Raw genomic sequence first — 17,612 nt, forward strand, 5'->3', positions numbered from 1 at the left:
GATTCCCCAGAAGGACTCAGGACTCAGAAAACCTGTCATCACTCTTCAGAGTCCAGTGAGTACTGCTGAGCTGTCACAGACACATATACGACTATTACAGAGAAAGTAAAGGGAAAAGGTGCATGGGGCAAGTCCAGTGGAAACTAGTTGTGAGATCCAGCTGTCCTCTCCCAAAGGAGTCACACGGACAGTGCTTAATTCTCCCAGAAACGATGGGACAAACACCTGCAAAGCGCTGCCAGCCAGGGAAGCTCCCCCACGCCCAGGGGCCCGCAGGTTGCACCGGAGGTCAGGCACACAGGCGCGCAGCACCCGTGCGCCTCACTGTAGCTGCTCAGTCCACAGCCCCCAGATGTCAAACCACTACAGCACGGCCCAGGGCCTCACACACACAGGACAGATGCTCACCAGAAGCCACGCTGTTGGCACCACCACATGGTCACATGGCACAGCGGAGCCTGGAACACAGAGATGCTACATCACGCACAACAGGCCAGGGGCGTAGAGGTGGTCTCCCAGGAGCTGGACGAGGACCAGTCCTCCTGAGACAGGCTTTTCTTTGCAATCAAGGGCCTGAGTGACACGGGCCTGCTGCGGTTGCCCTTTTTAAAGTGAATTTTAACTTACTTGGCGGCCTAATAGCCATTTTAAAAAAACGTTTTCAGTTGCACATGAGTGGTGGTCCTGGACAAGGCTGGTGGTGCAGGCGAAGCCCACAGCGCAGGAAGGAGCAGCAGTGGCCCCAGCATGTCCCCTAGTGTGCGGAGAGGACAGCGGAATCTGCCTCCACTTACCAGGTGCCTGCTGTGGGCCAAGCCCTGGGCCGGGAGCTCTGAAGATGTCCCCAGGAACAGACACGATGGGCGTTTGGGCAGCGGGTCCTCAGCTACGACACAGAAGGACTGCGGCCCAATGGGCCAGTCAGTGGCAGAACCAAGCCTTCTCTTCTGTGGATTCGTAGATTCCAACAGCCAGACAGAGTGTGGGCTGGAAAGACACCGCGGCACGTTTCTTGGTTCCTAGGTGCCCAAGTCCCACCAGGAAATGCGGGCACTGCCGGAGCAACCACCGCACGGCCTCTGCCACCCTGTCTCTTCCAGGCCAGCACTCGTTCCCGCACAGTCAGCAGGTGGGGACAGTCTGAGCAGGGCCAAAGTCCAGGTCTTTCTACAGCTGGGGCTTTCTCTACTGTCCTCAGGACATGGCCACACTAACTCTACTCATCTTTTCCTGCCTCCTGACAGTGGTGTCAGAAGAGGTTACCAGGTCACCTCTCCTCTGGAAATAAAGAGGTTAGGAGCTGTGAACCTGGCCATCGTGTACCAATGCACCAAGAATTCACAGTGGGGGGCAAGTCCCACTCACATGCCTGGCAGAAAACAGACTCTTCTCCGGGGATTTCTGCACAAGGCTTGGACAGTCACTTCCCAGGGCACCTCCACGTTGCAGATTTGGGCCATGATTCGTCCAACCAACCTGGGGAATATTAGTTAAGGCGCAGAGGGGCAAGGGAAAGAGAGGGACAGGGCAATATGTTCAAATGGAAAAGTAAGTAACTGTACGTTGGCTCCCATGACTGCTTTTGTCACGTGCTTCTGTGCAGTGCCTGGCACGTGTTGGCTGTCGCACAGGAGGAACTGGGTGTACTGGGCCCAGGCCCCGCTTGCCCGGACCAAGGAGTCCTGCTAGTCACCAGGCACAAGCCCACAGCACACACTTGGCCTCTTTCCTCCAGACCCTGACAGGAAACAGAAAACTTGCCTCAAGGGCACTACAGCCTTTTTCGGCAGGCCACGTTGCCCGCTGGCCTTGCCAGTGAAACAGCTCTCCCCACTTCATGCTCTGTTTACAAAAACGCAGGTTTTCCAGAGACCCCCAGGGTCCCAGAAACTGCAGCGCCTCGGTTGCTGTCAGGAGAACCAGGCATCACGGTTCCCTCCTCACTTGTGCATGCTGCCGGCCCTGCAGTCCAGCTGCCACGTGCTTCTCCAGGCCCCTCCCCAGGCTGAGCCTGACCCCTGCTCTCTGACCCCTGACCTGAGACCAGAGCGCCGACGGGCCGGCCCCGCCCCCAAGATGGCCGCGCCCATGTGCCGCGGTGGGCGGCCACAGGCGCCGCTGCCGCTTTTCTTAATCCGAAGATTTAAGGAAGCAGGCGAGCGTGGCTTTGGGGACTAGAGGGGCGTGACTTCCCCCGGGAGCGGAGCGACGAGGAGGCCCGGCCGCGCCGCGGAACGGATTGGGAGAGCCGGCCTTGGCCTCGGAGGCGGAGCCCCGGGTCGCGACGTCTCGCCGCCCCGAGACGCCTCCCCGGCCTTCCGTGGGACTCGTCGCGGAAAATGGTCGCAGGCTCTTGTCGCTCCATCGAGTCTCAGAAGGAGCTACGTCAGAATCTCTGTCCCCGAAAGGCGCCATATCACCTAGGGGCAGTGTTGCCTCGCACCGCCCCCTCCTTCGCCCGGCCGCCACCAGCTCCTGCGCGTGCGCCACGCTCGGACCCGGGGTTCCCAAGGCAACGAGGAGCGGAAGTGCCCTGCTGACCCCGAGGGCGGCGCGAATTGACGCTCCCTGAGACGTCGGGTCCTGGTAGTGAAGTAAGGGGAAGCGGAGTTGGGACCGATAGGAAGGTTGGAGGGGACTTGGATAAAGAGCTCGCGTCCCTAGGGGTTTGAGTGGCAGGGCCTTGGGGATGAGTGTGGGGGGGGGCAGGCTGCGGGGTCAATGAGTGATTGGTTCATTGACTGATTCATTCTGAGAATGTTTACTGAGTTTACTGAGTAAAATGCCAAGCACCGTTGTGCTTTTTCACATTAATCTTCGCAATAGCACTGTGAGTAGGTGCTACGATTCTTTTCATTTTACAGAGAGAAAGCAAGAACAGAAAGGCTCGGAAACCTGACCAGAGTCACACTGTAAACCAGAGGGATCCTTTTTCCTTTTGCTGGAATAGCGTTTATGCCTTTCCACCTAATAAAACCTAAATTTATTAACTGTTGCTTACTGTCTCTCCCCTGCGGGAATATAGCTCCGCAAGATGGGGGAATTACGATGTTTTGTTCACATAGAACAAAACAGGCATATAGTAGGCACTCACCTCTTTTATTAAATAAATAAAAGCGGCAGAGCAGGCAGTCAGTTTTTTTCCAGAGCCCAGACTCTTAGGAAGTAAGGCAGTGCTTAACTCCTTATCTGGCGGTAATTGAGTTACTAAATGTCAATTCTTAGGACGAGAGTGAAGCACTGTGCCTTCTAGTGTCGAGGAAAACATTTGGGTTTTCTTCAACTCTGCTCCATCATATGGAGATGCAACTCTGCTTGCATCTCCTGTGTGGTCATTGCCTTTCCAGGGTTAGGGTTCATAACTGAGACCACTGCTCACCAGCCACCAGACCAGCTTATCTGCCATGGACTTCCTTAGTTAGTCTACAGAAGACCCAGTCTGAGGCCTCAGAAGGAGGTGAGTTCCTCTGGTCAGAGGCAGGGACATGGTGCTGAAGTGATGAGCCCAGCAAAGGTACTATGTCTTTGGATCCTTTGGTCCTGCCTCCTTAGAAATAAGACAGCAACTCTGAGGGGAATTGGTAGTGAAGCACCAGCTTCTGGCGCTCTGGAAGGAGAGTCCAAACCCCAGGGAAGATGCAGGAGGGTCACATGATCTGGTTGGAGGGAAGAGGCTCACAGGATAGCAGGTCCTAGAAGAACGGGACCTACAGTGCCCTCTGTCTCTTTCTCCTGCTGAGAGAGAGCCAGGCTGACACAGTGACTCAACTTCCAGCCACCATTAAGAGCTGTGTGATGGTGGTCAGTTGAACCCCTACTGGAGGAGAGAGTTGAAAGTTTCAGACCGATGGAGGGAGGCTGCCCTGCTGTAGTGCCTACAAGGGCATGATGAGGCTGGGAAGATTGACTACATGCCTGACAGGACTTTCTGCACTCCTAACACGTTTGTGCACACACCCTGTGCTTCTCTCTTTTGCCATGGGCTATTTTTGGCTTGAGTCAATCCCATAGTATGAACATCCCACTTGCCTGTAGCAGAAATTTTGAATCTCCTCTCCCCTGACTAAATGGCCAAAGAGGTGTTTTTGGTGTGTGTGTGTGTCTGTGAATTTCAGAGTAGTCTCTAGGTAAGGTATCACCTAGGTCTGCTGCCTCATTGTGATGCTACTGTAACTGGGTCTGAGGACATGACTCATTAAGCTCTGTAGTGCTGAACCCTGCTGTCCTGATACTAAGGCCAGGATTGCTACGGTAGCAGCAGTTACTCTGCACAAAAGCTCCTTGCTGAAACTTGATTTTGAAAACTGCCAAACAAGGAAGAATGTGGCAATCAAATGAACAGGATGGGGAATAAGGAAGTGTCGGCAGGGAGGGTGGTGAGAGACCAGAGAAGGGCAGAGGAGCAGGGATCCAAGGTCAGTGGTTTCCAGCTCCATGTAGAACTTATCAGTGCTGGGCTCTTAACCTCCCTTCACCACCCCCTCCCTTCCATCCCGTGCTCACCCCTGGTTTGTCTCCTTCCTCCAAACCACAGCAAGACGTCCCTGCCCTCCAGACTTTGCTCAGGGTCTATCACCTCTAGGACTCAGTGTGAGAACAGATGATTTGTAATAATGTCTCCCTTTTATTTTACTAGTCATTAATATTTACTGTCAAAAATGAGAAAATGCAAGTAAACAAAAGAGGAAAAGTGAAGTCACCACTCAAAGGAAAGCAGTGTCAACATTTTAATAAATGCTCTCCCTCAAAACATGCATACGGCTTAACCAGCGAGATCACACTTGCTTTCTTGTAACCTGCTTTTAAATATGTCAAGAAATGAGAACAAGAGTCCATTGCATTTTACACATGTGGTATTTCCCATTTTGTATGTCTTTTTTAATTTTTAATTTTTTTATTTTTTAGGAGGAGTACTTAGGTTATTTATTTATTTATTATGGAGGTGCTGGGGATTGAACCCAGGACCTTCTACATGCTAGGCACGCACTCTACCACTGAGCTATACCCTCCCCTCTTGTGTGTCTTATTTTGTAACTAATTCCCTTTTGCTGGAGGTTTCATTGCTTGCAAAGTGTTGAAAGGTAGAAACACCTACCATGAACGTCCTCGCAGCCTGTGCTCATTGATGATTCCTTTTCTGTGGTCAATTTCCAGGCATAGAATCCTTGAGAGAAACGAGGTGTCAGGTTGTTAATGGCTTCCGAGTAGAAGTCCTTCGACACGAGTCATACATCTGTCCAGGAAGAGAAAATAAATTCATGTGCAAAATCCACAGGGGCTTCACCGTGTCCCAAGGGAACAGGCTGGTGCTACCAGGCCATGTTTCCAGATCATTCCCCCGGGGCGCGGGTGATTGTTAGGCTGCTGGTGGTGGTCTCCTGGCTGGATGCACTGATCTCGACCCGCCTACTTCTGCCTTCGCAGATCTCCATCCTTTGTCCGGGCAGAAGCGGATGGCCCTGTCCCAGGTGAGTTCCTACTTTACCCCCTACTTTTTTTCCAGTGAATTTGAGGCAGCAGTTAGGAAATTGTATTGCAACCTTGAAAAATCTGTCAGTCCCCTCGCCTCTGGCTGTTTTCTGTTCAACCTGCAATCTACCTCAGGTTTCTCCAATCCTTCCCCTTCCACACACACACACACACACACACACACACACACACACACACACACAAAACCAAAAAAAGTTTAGGAAAAAAAGACTTTCTTTATCTACTTGTTACTCTGGGAACTGCCCGTCATCTTTTTTTCTTTTCCCTCTCAGAGAAGATTGTTTAAATACATAGACTCATCTTGCTTTTTCTGTTTCTTCACTTCCAGTTCACTTTTTGCTTTTTCATCACGTTTAAAATAATGGAAGTAAGTCCACATTTTGTGTTCTCACCTGCATAAAAAATAGTATCCAAAACACCCTACTTCTTCTCCCCCCAGGACCACATTCTTCCCCAGAGATGCCCACTGTGAACAGTTTGGTGATAACGAGCTATAGATGCATTTAGTCAGTTTCACTGAAAATAGATACATAAGTAGCGGTGTGTGTGGTTTACCACAAACGCGGTCATAGTCCCGTACCTGTCCTGCTTTCCCCACCTGGTTATATTCCGGGTGTTGTTCCCCATCAGTACATAAAGGTTCCTTCAGCTCCTATTTCATAGTGTGAATGTATCACTTAACTATTTCTCTACTCATGGATACTTAGGTTTTTAATTTTCTTCTATTGTAAACACTGCCTCATGAACAATTTTCTGTGTATCTATTTGCCCATTAGTGCAGGCATTTATGGAGAATACACCTGGAAGTTGGGTTTTTGAGTAAAAGGTATTATTCACATTTTAAATTCCTGGACTAATTGCTACTGTCACAGAATTTTAAAGACCAGGTAATTTCTATGTTCAACTTTTCCAGGCTGTTGAACAATGAAAAGGAATCTAGTTCATGTTATGACATCACTTAAATTCAAGGACGAGACTGCAAAAAAGTAAAAAGTGAAAAACCACTTTCACTTAAAAATATGGATTCTAAAAACATTCTGAATAAATTGAATTGAGCATTTTTAAAAGGAGTCTACGCATACAGGAAAAAGTTCAAACAAAAGCTTTGCTCAGCAAAAGGTCAAAAATGATTTTCCCTCTCAGACTGTCCCTGTGTCTCCTTCACTTTTTCATACATCCTTCCAGAGTGCACGTAGGCTTATCTGTCTTGATAGAAGAATCCCTTTGTTTTCTTTTCTTCTTTTTCACGTATTATAGCATGTTCTGGTCCTTTTCACGATCATTCTATTTCGCTGTGTGGTCAACCGCAGGTTTTCTCACCTTGTCACTCCTGCCCTTTTTGGGCCAGAAAGTACTACGTTGTAGACAGCTGCCCTGGGCATCAGGGGATATTTAGCAACTGGCCTGTATCCTCTTGCCCCCAACCCCCCTCATTGTGACCCTGGGCTAAAGAGAAGTGCGCTGTTGCAGGAAACATTGACCTTCAGGGACGTGTTTGTGGACTTCACCCTGGAGGAGTGGCAGCTACTGGATGCCGCTCAGAAGAACCTCTACAGGGATGTCACGCTGGAGAACTACGGCCACCTGCTCTCTGTGGGTGAGGGACCCTCCGCAGGGTGACCAGAACACACCCCCTCGTGTCTCCCTCTCTCTGCTGCTGCTCAGAGGCATCTGGGCCCTGAAGGAGTCGGGCCTCAGGCTCCCTGTCAAGAATCTGTGATGGTGTTTGCTCCCTGCACGGGATGTTCATGCTGTCACCTCTGTGAATGCTCTGCCCTGAGGAGAAGCTGGCTTTGCTCGTGGGGAGGTCACCAAGGCCAGAACATCTCCACCCTGCAAGGACGGGCCTCGGCTCTGGAAGACCTCTGGCATTAATAACAAAGTCCTATGTCATTTCCCCTCAACAGGATACCTCATGGCCCAACCAGGCGCGATCTTCAGGATGGGACAAGTTGAAGAGGAGGCCAGGATGGCAGATGGACAAACCCCAAAGCGGAGCTGTCCAGGTGAGCCCACGCCAGGCCACGGCAGGGGAACCCAGTAGGTCAGTAAGATCTTGGTCTCGGGGGCACGCCCAGGAGCTCTTCTCAGAAACCGCAGGTTTGGAGATGCGACTAGGGTCGCAATGCCCCACCTGCCGCCCCTTTGCAGCCCTGCATTCTCGGGGTTCAGACAGAGGTAGCCACTGCTGTTCTTCACACCCCATCTCACTGTCCAGCATCTAGGTGGCTAGGGAGCCGTGCCCAGCCTTTTCTCCCTCCTCCTCCTCTTCCTTTCTGGACGCTGTTAGGACTTACGCCCTCTCTTGGGCATTCGCATTCTCATCAGAAGAGGTGCAGATGGAAGGGTGATGTTTCCTCTTTATTTGGCATACTGTGGGCTCTCGAAGTCTGAAATTTGGAGTCTTTAACCTCAGGGAAATTATCCTACCTGGTTTATTGGAGTCTGGATGGACAGAAAAGCTTTTCTAGTGACTTTCAGCTCAAGCAGGCCAGGTACCCACCGTGTCCTTGTCTGCCCTCACTGTGTGGCTAAATGGGTTTCTGTTTTCTTATTTCTCTCATGCTCTTCCACATCTGACTTGATACCACCTGTTGTCGGATTCCTGCTCTTATCAGTACTTCCCTCCCACTCAACTATTTTCTCTTTTGCATTATCTCTATTTATTAAAAAAATAAATAAACTTGAGGGCATACCACTCCCATGGTGGCATGCTTCAGTGAGCGGTGGCTCAGTCCTCGGCAGAGTTTTCTGTTCTTTGTTTTTGCTCTGAGCCCCTTAAGAGGATCCAGAAAGTCTTCAGATGTTGGCCTTCCTCTTTTTCTCTCCCACTCACAGTGGCCACTCAGTGGCTCATCCCAAAGAAGTCTGACAAGAGCACCGTTACTGTTCGCTGTGGTCCGTGGACCAGCAGCCTGGGCCTGGCCCGGGCGCAAAGTAGAAATGCAGACTCTTGGGACCCACCTCAGATTGACTGAACCTGCGTCTGCTTTCCACCAGCTGTCTAGAGATGAGTTTCAGACGCTGGCCCAGCTAATGTCAGGAAACTCCCCTTGTGGTTTCCCCCAAGCCCACTCCTGCCTGGCGGAGGCGCCTTCTCGCTCAGAGCCTCCCATTGCTGCTGTGTGCGCCCACCTCCCTGTGCCTCCCCCTAGGGACATTTTACGCTACAATTCCCTCTTTATGCTCAGTCCATCCCAGATATCTTGCCCTGTAGAGATTCACCAGGGTTTCTGGTCTGCTCATGGCATGCTTTTTCCTGCTTCCACCATTTCCAGGAATTGTCTCATTCTTATTTCATTGTTAGGAGGAGGCACCTTCCACCCTTTGAGTCACATTAAAAACTGTATTATATTCAAAGTATCACAGCGAGGAGGGTACAGCTCAGTGGTAGAGTGCGGGTTTAGCAGGCACGAGGTCCTGGGTTCGATCCCCAGTACCTCCATTGAAAACAAATTTTAAAATAAACCCAATTACCTCTCCTCCAAAAAAAAATCTGTAACTAAAAGTATCACATGCACATGTTCCATCAAAGTGTGCAGGACATTATGGGATGCAAAGTAATCTCAGTGCTTTCCCAGGCACAGCTCCAAGGGCAGCCTCTTTTCAAGGTTTCTGTTTTTAATTCCTCCGATGAGCACCTCCAGAGGGCCAGGGAATACTTTGACATCCACTTCTCTGGAGTTCTCAGTTTTCTCTCCCCTCTATGAAAAGTTGGGACTAGCTCAGTTACACCTTGGCCTTCCACTCCCTAGCTCTTCACAGTGTCTGTTAAACTTGTATTTTTCTTGTCTTTGTTGGCCACATTTGCAACTTCAAATAACAAAGCTAAGCTTCTGTTTTTGCATTCCACTCGGTCACTTTTTTGAAAACCCAGCTAAGTGTCTGCGGCTTATTTCTCAGCCTGGAACACGAAGCCCTAGAGGCGAGAGCTTGCATCTTGTTCTCACTCATCCCGGGGCGGGGTGAATAGATAGGTCGGAGGGAGGAGGTTTGTTACCCTTCCGCAGCCCAGTGGTGCAGAGCTTGGGCTTTGGCTCTCGCGGCCTGGATCCATCTTCTGGCTTCTTCATTCACAACCCATCATTTTGCACGCGTGGCTTAGCCTCTCTTTGCCTATTTGTTGAACAGGGTTAATGCTAGAACTTACAGGATTGTCAGAATTTAATCAGTCGGATGAATGTAAAGCACCAAAATGGGTGTCTGGAACAAAGGAAGTTCTCAATATATGTTATGCTACTTTTTATGGTTATTAGCCATACGGAATGTTGTTTTAATGTAGTGGTTGTTAATCAGAAGTGTATCACAGTGACCTGGGGAACCCTCAGGATACTACTGAGTAGGCCCCACCCTCTAGAAATGGTTTCAGAAAGCCAGAGGTAGGCCTAGTTATGTGCATTGTAAGTAACACTCCCCGTAGTTCTGATGCCCATGTCTAGTTCAGATTCATTGCTTTAAATGTCCACTGAGAGGAGTTCAAAGGACTGGGGGAGTTAGCAAGGCCATCACCCAGGAGCACTGGCCAGCTTGGTTCTCTCCCATTCTTCAAGCTGCTTCAGAGACCCTATTCTCCTCTGGCCCCTGGATGAAATCCCTAACAGGTCTCATAAATTCTCTGGTCGTTCTGAGATCATAAACATCTTCTGTCAGGATCCAAGTATCAAGAGAAACCTCACTGTCATATTTGTTAGCTTAAGTATGTTGAGCTTTCCACAGAAAACGCTTTTTACTTTTGGTAAATTTCTGTATCGTGTGTTTTCCTCTTTGTTAATTTCTCCTTTTACTTGTATTTCCTCTTCTACCTCTTTGGGTTTACTTTGCTGTTCTTTTTCTTTTCTTTTCTTTTCTTTTTTAATAGACTTTATTCTTTTAGAGCAGTATCAGGTTCACAGCAGAATTGAGCAGAAAATACAGAGAGTTTGCACATAGCCCTCCCCACCCACACATATATACTCCCCTCCCCTCAACATCCCTCATCAGTGTGGCATATTTGGTACAATTGATAAACCAATATGGGCACATTATTATCAACCAAAGTCCATAGTTTACATTAGGGTTCACTCTTGATGTTGTACATTCTATGGGTTTTGACAAATGCATAATTACGTGTAGCCACTATAGTATCATACAGAATAACTTCATTGCCCTAAAAATCCCTTGTGCTCCATCTATTCATTCCTCCCACCCTCCCTCTCCCCAAACTCCTGGAAACCACGATCTTTTTATTGTTTCTGGGCTGTTCTTTTTCAACTTCTTTTTTCCACAACATTTTATCAAGAACATTTTCACACCAAACAAGTGAAAGAATTCTAATTTGAACACCCGTATAATACCACCTAGATTCTACAATGAATGTTTTGCTATATTTGCTTTATCTCCTATCGATCTGTGCACCAATTCCTCTTTTCTTTCGTCAGTCTCCCTTATTTTTTGTGTGTGATGTGTTTCAAAGTTCTGGAGATCAGTACACTTCATACCTAAATACTTCCACAGTCATATCATTAACTAGAATTCAATATTTGTTAGTATTTTTTTCTACCCTTAATGCTTAACAGGTGTTTCAGTAAAAGGAAATGCAAAAATAGTACAATATGATAGTAGGTTGTATGTGGTAACATTTTAACATAATTTCCATACTTTCCATGTATTGTCATGATATATTTATTCTGATGTAAGTACATCCTTTTTTTTTTAAATGTGGTTTATTGAGGTACAGTTTATATACCATGAACTTCACCTCTCTTAAGTGTACAGTTCTCTGACAAATAGTCATGTGAACACCACCACAATCAAGATATTGGACATTTTCATTCCCCTAAAACATCCCCTTATTCCCCTTACAATTAAACTTTTCCACTCCCACATCTGATCTTATTTCTTCTAGTTTTGTTCTTTCTGGAATGTCACATAAATGAATCTTAATTGTACATAGCCTTGTATGTCTTGGTTCTTTCATTTACCTTAATGCTTTTTCGATTCATCCACGCCGTGATGTATATCAGCAGTATGTTCCTTTTTGTAGCTGAATGATGCCCCATTTGCTTATCCCTGGACCAGGTTATGTGCTTTTGAATTTTTTCCAATTTTTGGTTATCATGAAAGAAGCTGGTATGAACATTCATGTTCAGGACTTTGTATGGATTATGTTTTCCTATTTCTTAGGTAAATATCTAGAGTGGGATTGCTTGGTCATGTGTCAAGTGTATGTTTAACTTCACAAGACACTACCAAACTGTTTTCCAGCATTAACTGTACGATTCTAGTTGCGCACCAGCAACATATGAGAGTTCCAGGTGTTTTGCCAGTTGCCAGCACTTGGTGATATTGGTATTGTTAGTCTTTCTTCCTAGTAGAGGTGTAAGAGTATCTCATTGTGATATTAATTTGTGTATCTCCAGTAACTAATGTTGAGCATCTTTTCATGTGCTTATTTGCCATCTAAACATCTTTGGTGAACTGTTGGTTATCATCTTTTGCCATTTTTGTTATTATTAAATTGTGAGTGTTCTTTATATATTCTGAACGCAAGTTCTCTATCAGCCATGTGTTTTCCAAGTATTTACCCCCATGCAGTGGCTTGTTTTTTATCTTAACAGTGTCTTTGAAAAAAACAGACAATTTTAATTTTGATAAAGTCCAGTTTATCAAGTTTTTCTTTAATGGTTCGTGCTTTTGGCGGCCTATGAGACAATTCTCTAACCCAAGGTAACAAAGATTTCCTCACATGTTTTATTTCAGAGGATTTAGAAGTTTAGCTCTTATTATTTAGGCCTATGGCCATTAATGAGATGAATATTTTTACATGGTATGAGGTAAGGGTCATTTTTTTTTTCTTTTTGGCATGTGCATATTGAATTGTTCCAACAGCATTTTTGAAAAGACTGTCTCTTCATTGATTTACCTTGGCACCCTTGTCAAAGACAGTTGAACACATATGTGTTGGTCTGTTTGCCAAGACCACACTGTCTTAATTACTGTAGCCTACATCAAGTGTTCACATCAGATAACTGTGAATCTTCCAACTTTGTTCTTCCTTTTCAGAATATTTTGGCTATTCTAGGTCCTTGATATTTTCACATCCCCAAATTTTGGAGTCAGCTTGCCAGTTCCTGCACAGACGCCTGCAGGGATTCTTGCTTGTGATCACATTGAATCTGTGGATCATTGAAATACTAATGACATCGGATCTTTTGATTCATTAACATAGTGCATCTCTCAATTTATTTAGGTCTATACAGACTTCTCTCAGTAGTATTTGGTAGTTTTGAATGCATAGGTCTTGCATACGGAATGCAACTGCAATTTAAATATTTCATTTTAAACATAGCTGTTTGCTTTTTGTCAACATCTCCTGTGTTTGTTATTGTTTTTAATCTACGGGTTGTTCTAGAGATTAAGATATACATACTTAACCTTTCACTATAGTTATCTTTTAACACTTCAAGTCGTATGTAGAAGGTTTACAGCAATATGGGTCCCTTCCCTTCCCTCCTTTATATTACAGCTTTCAAATGTATTATATCTACATACATGTTAACCCCGCCCCAATGTTATAATTTTTGCTTTCAACACACATACATATCTTAAAGAGTTCAAAAGGAGAAAACTAGTCTATATTTACCCAGGTATTTTACCATTTCTGTTGCTCTTTATTTCTCCCTTGAAGTTCCATGTTTCCCTCTGATATGATTTCCCTTCACCCTGAAGATGATCCCGTGTCATTTCTCTTAGAACAGGTCTGTCAGTGATAAGATCTCTTAGTTTGTCTTCTCCTGAGAATTTGTTAATTTCGTCTTCATTCCAAAGAATATTTTTGCTTTGGTGAAGAATTCTGGGTTGACATTTCTTTTCCTATAGTATTTTTAAGATGTTCCATTAGCTTCTGGCCTCCATTGCTTCTGATGAGAACCTCACAGTTATTTGCACTGTGCTTTTTTTTGCCCTTGACTGCATTCAAGATGTTGTCTTTACTTTCCAGATATTTGATGATAATATTTCTGGGTGTTTCTTTGCATTTATATTGTTTTTGGTGTGCTGAGCTTCTTATATCTGTAAATTTATGTCTTTCTCCAAATTTGGGAGCTCTTTTGGCCATTATTTCTTCAGATCTTTTTTTCTGCATTAGTTTCTTTTCCTGTGAAGATGCCAATGGCATGAATGTTGGACCTTTTGCTGTTGTCCCACAGATTCCCTGATGCTGTTTTTTCTTTCTTTTATTTTTCCCAGTCTTTTTTTTTCCTTCTATTCTTTAAGTGGGCAGGTTGGACCATTTCTGTCAGTTTAACTCCAAGTTCATTGACTCTTGCCCTTGTCATGTCCATTCTGCTGTTAAGTTCATTCCGTGTGTTGGCTTTGTTTTTTGGTTTTTTAATTTCAGATATTGTCTTTTTTAATTCTAAAATTTCCATTTTTTTTAAAGTTTCTGTATCTCTGTTGAGAACTTCTACTTATCCATTCACTTGAAGCGTGTTTGCCTTTACCTCAGAGCTTAGTTATAACAGCTGCTTAACTCTCTTTGGTATTTCCAGCATCTGGCATCTGTTCATCACCTTTTCCCTTGAGAATTGGTCACATTTTGCTAGTTATTTGTTACATTGAATGATTTTGGATTCTATCCTAGATAGTGGTGATTGTTTTGTTATTTCTAATCTTTGTTTATCATATATAAACCTAGTTAGAGTCAGACCACTCGTTTTGTCTTGCCTCCTATGGTTGTGGATTTGAACCTGTTCAGTGTTCAAAGCTTTTGTTACTCTCATTTGCATCCGTGTTGTCTTTGCACCATTTGGGGGTTAGTTTGAGACTTTGAGACTTGAGTCATAGTTAAAGTTTTACTTGTGCAGCAAAGCCTTTGCTGTCCTGCTTCAGGTTTGTCTCGTGCATTTGTCACTCAGATGTCAGTCTCAGACTTGAGCTATGGTTCAGATCTCAGTTTAGTTCTGTTCTTAAAACTTTGGCATGAGGCTTTGCTTTCTCTCACACACACGGCCCTTGGATGAGCTCAGGACTTGTGCAGGTTCGTATGCCACTGGGACAGAGTCTTGTGGAAAAAAGAGCGGAGACACAGACCTAGAATACAAACTTATGGTTACCAGGGGGGAAAGTGAGTGAGGAGAGATAAATTGGGAGTTTCAGAATTTGCAGGTACTACTATATATAAAACAGATAAATAAGGTCCTACTGTATAGCACAGGGAACCATATTCAATACCTTAGAATGGTCTATAATGAAAAAGAATATGAAAAGGAATATATATGTGTGTGTGTGTTATATATAAATGAATCACTATGCTGTACACCAGAAATTAACACAACATTGTAAGTCAACTACAATAAAAAAAATAAAAGAAGTACAAAAAAAAGGAGTGCAGCCAAAAAAGAAATTCACTGGTATATGAGCTGCTTCTCCACTTTTTGACTCACCTTGCAGGGCCTGCCTGCTTCTGTTTACTTGTCAGAGTTCTAAGTAGTTGCTTTACGTATCTTGTCCAGAGTTTTTAGTTGCAATAATCAGTAGGAGAGAGGGGCTGAAGTAGACATACTCCACTGTGGCCAGAAATGGAAACCTTGATTTCATGCACTCTTGCTATTATCTTTATTATTTCTGTCCTTCTGCTCGTTTGAATTTAATTTTCTCTTTTCCTAGTTTCATAAGGTGGAAGCTTAGATCATTAATTTGATAGCTTCCCTTTCTAACGTAAGCATTGTGAATGCTTATGACTGTGTCTGAGTACTGATTCAGCGGTTTTAGCCTCTGTATTGTGCTGTAATTGACACACCAGAAACTGCATGTATTCGAAGTGCATAATTTGATAAATTTTGACATGTACACACCCAAGAACCCATCACCACAATCAAGATAGTAAAGTCATAGCATGAGTTGGGAAGTATTCCCTCCCCTCCTTAGTTCTTTGGAAGAATTCGTATAGAATTGGTATTATTTCTTCCTTAGACGTTTGATAGAATTCCTCAGTGATGTCATCTGGGCCTGGAGTTTTCTTTGTGGGAAGGCATTAAACGATAATGTCAATTTCTTTAATAGATAGTGGTTTATTCAGATTATATCCTCATGAACAAACTTTGGTCTTTCAAGGAATTTGTCCGTTTCACCTAAGGTGTTGAATTTCTTGGCATAAAATTGATCCTAATATTTCCTTATTATCCTTTTAATTTCTTAGGATCTGTTTTAGTCTCATTTTAGTTAAAAAAAAGTCTAATCATACATAGAAGTGAAAACTATGAACTTCATTTAAAGGGAAATCCCTCTCCTAGCTAACGCCTGCTTCAGCGCTTCAGGCTGGAAGTTTTCAGTGGCAAAGGAAGCTTGCTCAGCTTTTTCTCTCTTTATTCCCCTTCACTTCCCCACTCAACCAGACGATCTCTGGCTCCTGGAGCAAAGCAAGTGAGGAAGGAAAGAGATACAAAGGACAAAAATAATTTGCAATCTGATATTGATGCCCTCTGCATGTGGCAGATTCCAAAGACCAATTCTTCCTGTCCTTGGCACAATTACGGTTTCCTTGGAGATGCCCCACCTAGGAGCCTTGACTACAGTTTCCTCATTAGAAGCAGTGCCTCTTTTCCAGCAAGTTAGCTAATAAATCTCCCCACCCTCACCCTGCAGTACCATGGTATGCCTCCAATCTCTTTTTGGTGAAGTCACCTTGAGCTAGCAGAAAGCCCTCTTTCCAAAGTAACCTGTTCCTATCCCGAGGGTCTACATCTGGCTTATGAAGTGTGTGTTTGTGTGGTGGACCTGCACCTTGATCTGTCTGCTTCCTGTAGCCCTCTTCTCTGTGGCCACAGCCTGCCTGTCACCTGTAGCGTTTTTTTTTTTTGTAGCGTTTTTTATGTGCAAATCAGATGCCAAGTCCTCTGAGTCCCCAAAACTCTAGTTGACATATATGAAGCAAGTTGTCTCCTTGGAAGTTCTTCTTACTAGATCAAGGGTAAGGCCAACATACTCCTTCCTCCCCCATTGATGGAGACAGAAAATGCCACAGCTTTCCAACAGCTCTCCCTGAAGAAAGTTTGTCCCTCTGCTTCTTCAACCTTAATACTCATACTTTTAAGGTGTCTGTTACTGCTGAGGGACATTAAGTGGTTTTGACCTGCTCCTTTTAAGTCCTGCAAAGGTCTCTGGACTGAGGAAGCACCTGACAGTGTTTTATTACCAGCCTTTGCAAAAAAAAAAAAAGAGCCTTCTTTTTTAATGTTTTATTTTCTTGTGGTGAGAACTTTTAAGATCCACACTCTTAGTAACTTTCAAGCATGCAATACAGTATTATTGTCACCATGCTATTACATGGGTTTTCATATATTAAACCAATTCCCTAAGATCATGGATTGCAGCTGGGTGGGCAGATGTAGCTTCTGAAATATCTGAGACTTCAGGTTTTGAAAAGGAAGCATCAATGTAAAAATACAAAGCTCTGTAGCCACTTGCAGCCATACTGATGGTAGAGACCATGCATGATTTAAAGCAGCTGCCCAGTAGAACTTTCTCCAGTGATGCCACTGCTCTCTCTCTCTCTATAGAATTCTAGTATGGGCATACTCTTTATATTTTGGTAATCAGGTAAGTGTGAATTAGCATCTTATTATTCATTTCCCTGATTACTAGTAAAGGTATTTATCATTTCATATGATGTTGACTATTTGAATTTCCTCTTCTATAGCTTGCCTTTATTCATGTTTTTTGTTGGGGTGTTTGTCTTTGATTTATATGAATTCTTTATATAGCCTACATTCCAGTTTTGTTTGTAGTCAGTATCTTTTCTTAGTCTTGGTTATTGCTGCTGGGTTTTTTTTTATTTAAGTATAGTCAGTTTACAATGTTGTGTCAATTTCTGGTGTACAGCATCATGTTTCAGTCATGCATGTACATACATATATTCCTTTTCATATTCTTCTTCAGTATAAGTTGCTACAAGATATTGAATATAGTTCCTTGTACTATACAGTATGACTTATTCCAATTATGTTTTCTAATTGGTTAATACTAGTATATGACAATACAGTGGTATTTATATATTCAGCTCATATACAGAAACCTATCTGAATGCTTTTATTAATACTAAGTTTTTAGATTCTCTTGGGTCTTCTCTGTAAACAGTATCTTCA

At 44.5% G+C, this 17,612-nt stretch overlaps 1 protein-coding gene across 8 annotated transcripts in view; it reads left to right on the forward strand.

The window, feature by feature from the left end:
- The first annotated feature begins 2,070 nt into the window (after positions 1-2,070).
- The window catches only part of ZNF674 (zinc finger protein 674), a 30,402-nt gene continuing 14,860 nt past the window's right edge, over positions 2,071-17,612 (forward strand). For 2 of the 8 annotated variants that reach the window (XM_072956232.1, XM_072956235.1), the window contains exons 1-4: positions 2,071-2,594; positions 5,425-5,468; positions 6,961-7,087; positions 7,398-7,496. In XM_072956232.1, coding sequence (XP_072812333.1) covers positions 5,454-5,468; positions 6,961-7,087; positions 7,398-7,496 — 241 coding nt within the window. In that variant the 5' untranslated portion in view covers positions 2,071-2,594; positions 5,425-5,453. Of the gene's footprint in view, positions 2,595-3,347; positions 3,458-5,424; positions 5,469-6,960; positions 7,088-7,397; positions 7,497-17,612 lie in introns of those variants that run through there. The other 6 variants (XM_072956233.1, XM_072956236.1, XM_072956234.1 and 3 more) reach the window with 6 other exon arrangements.

Source organism: Vicugna pacos, chromosome X, assembly GCF_048564905.1.
Source record: "Vicugna pacos chromosome X, VicPac4, whole genome shotgun sequence".
NCBI classification, from domain to species: Eukaryota; Metazoa; Chordata; class Mammalia; order Artiodactyla; family Camelidae; genus Vicugna; species Vicugna pacos.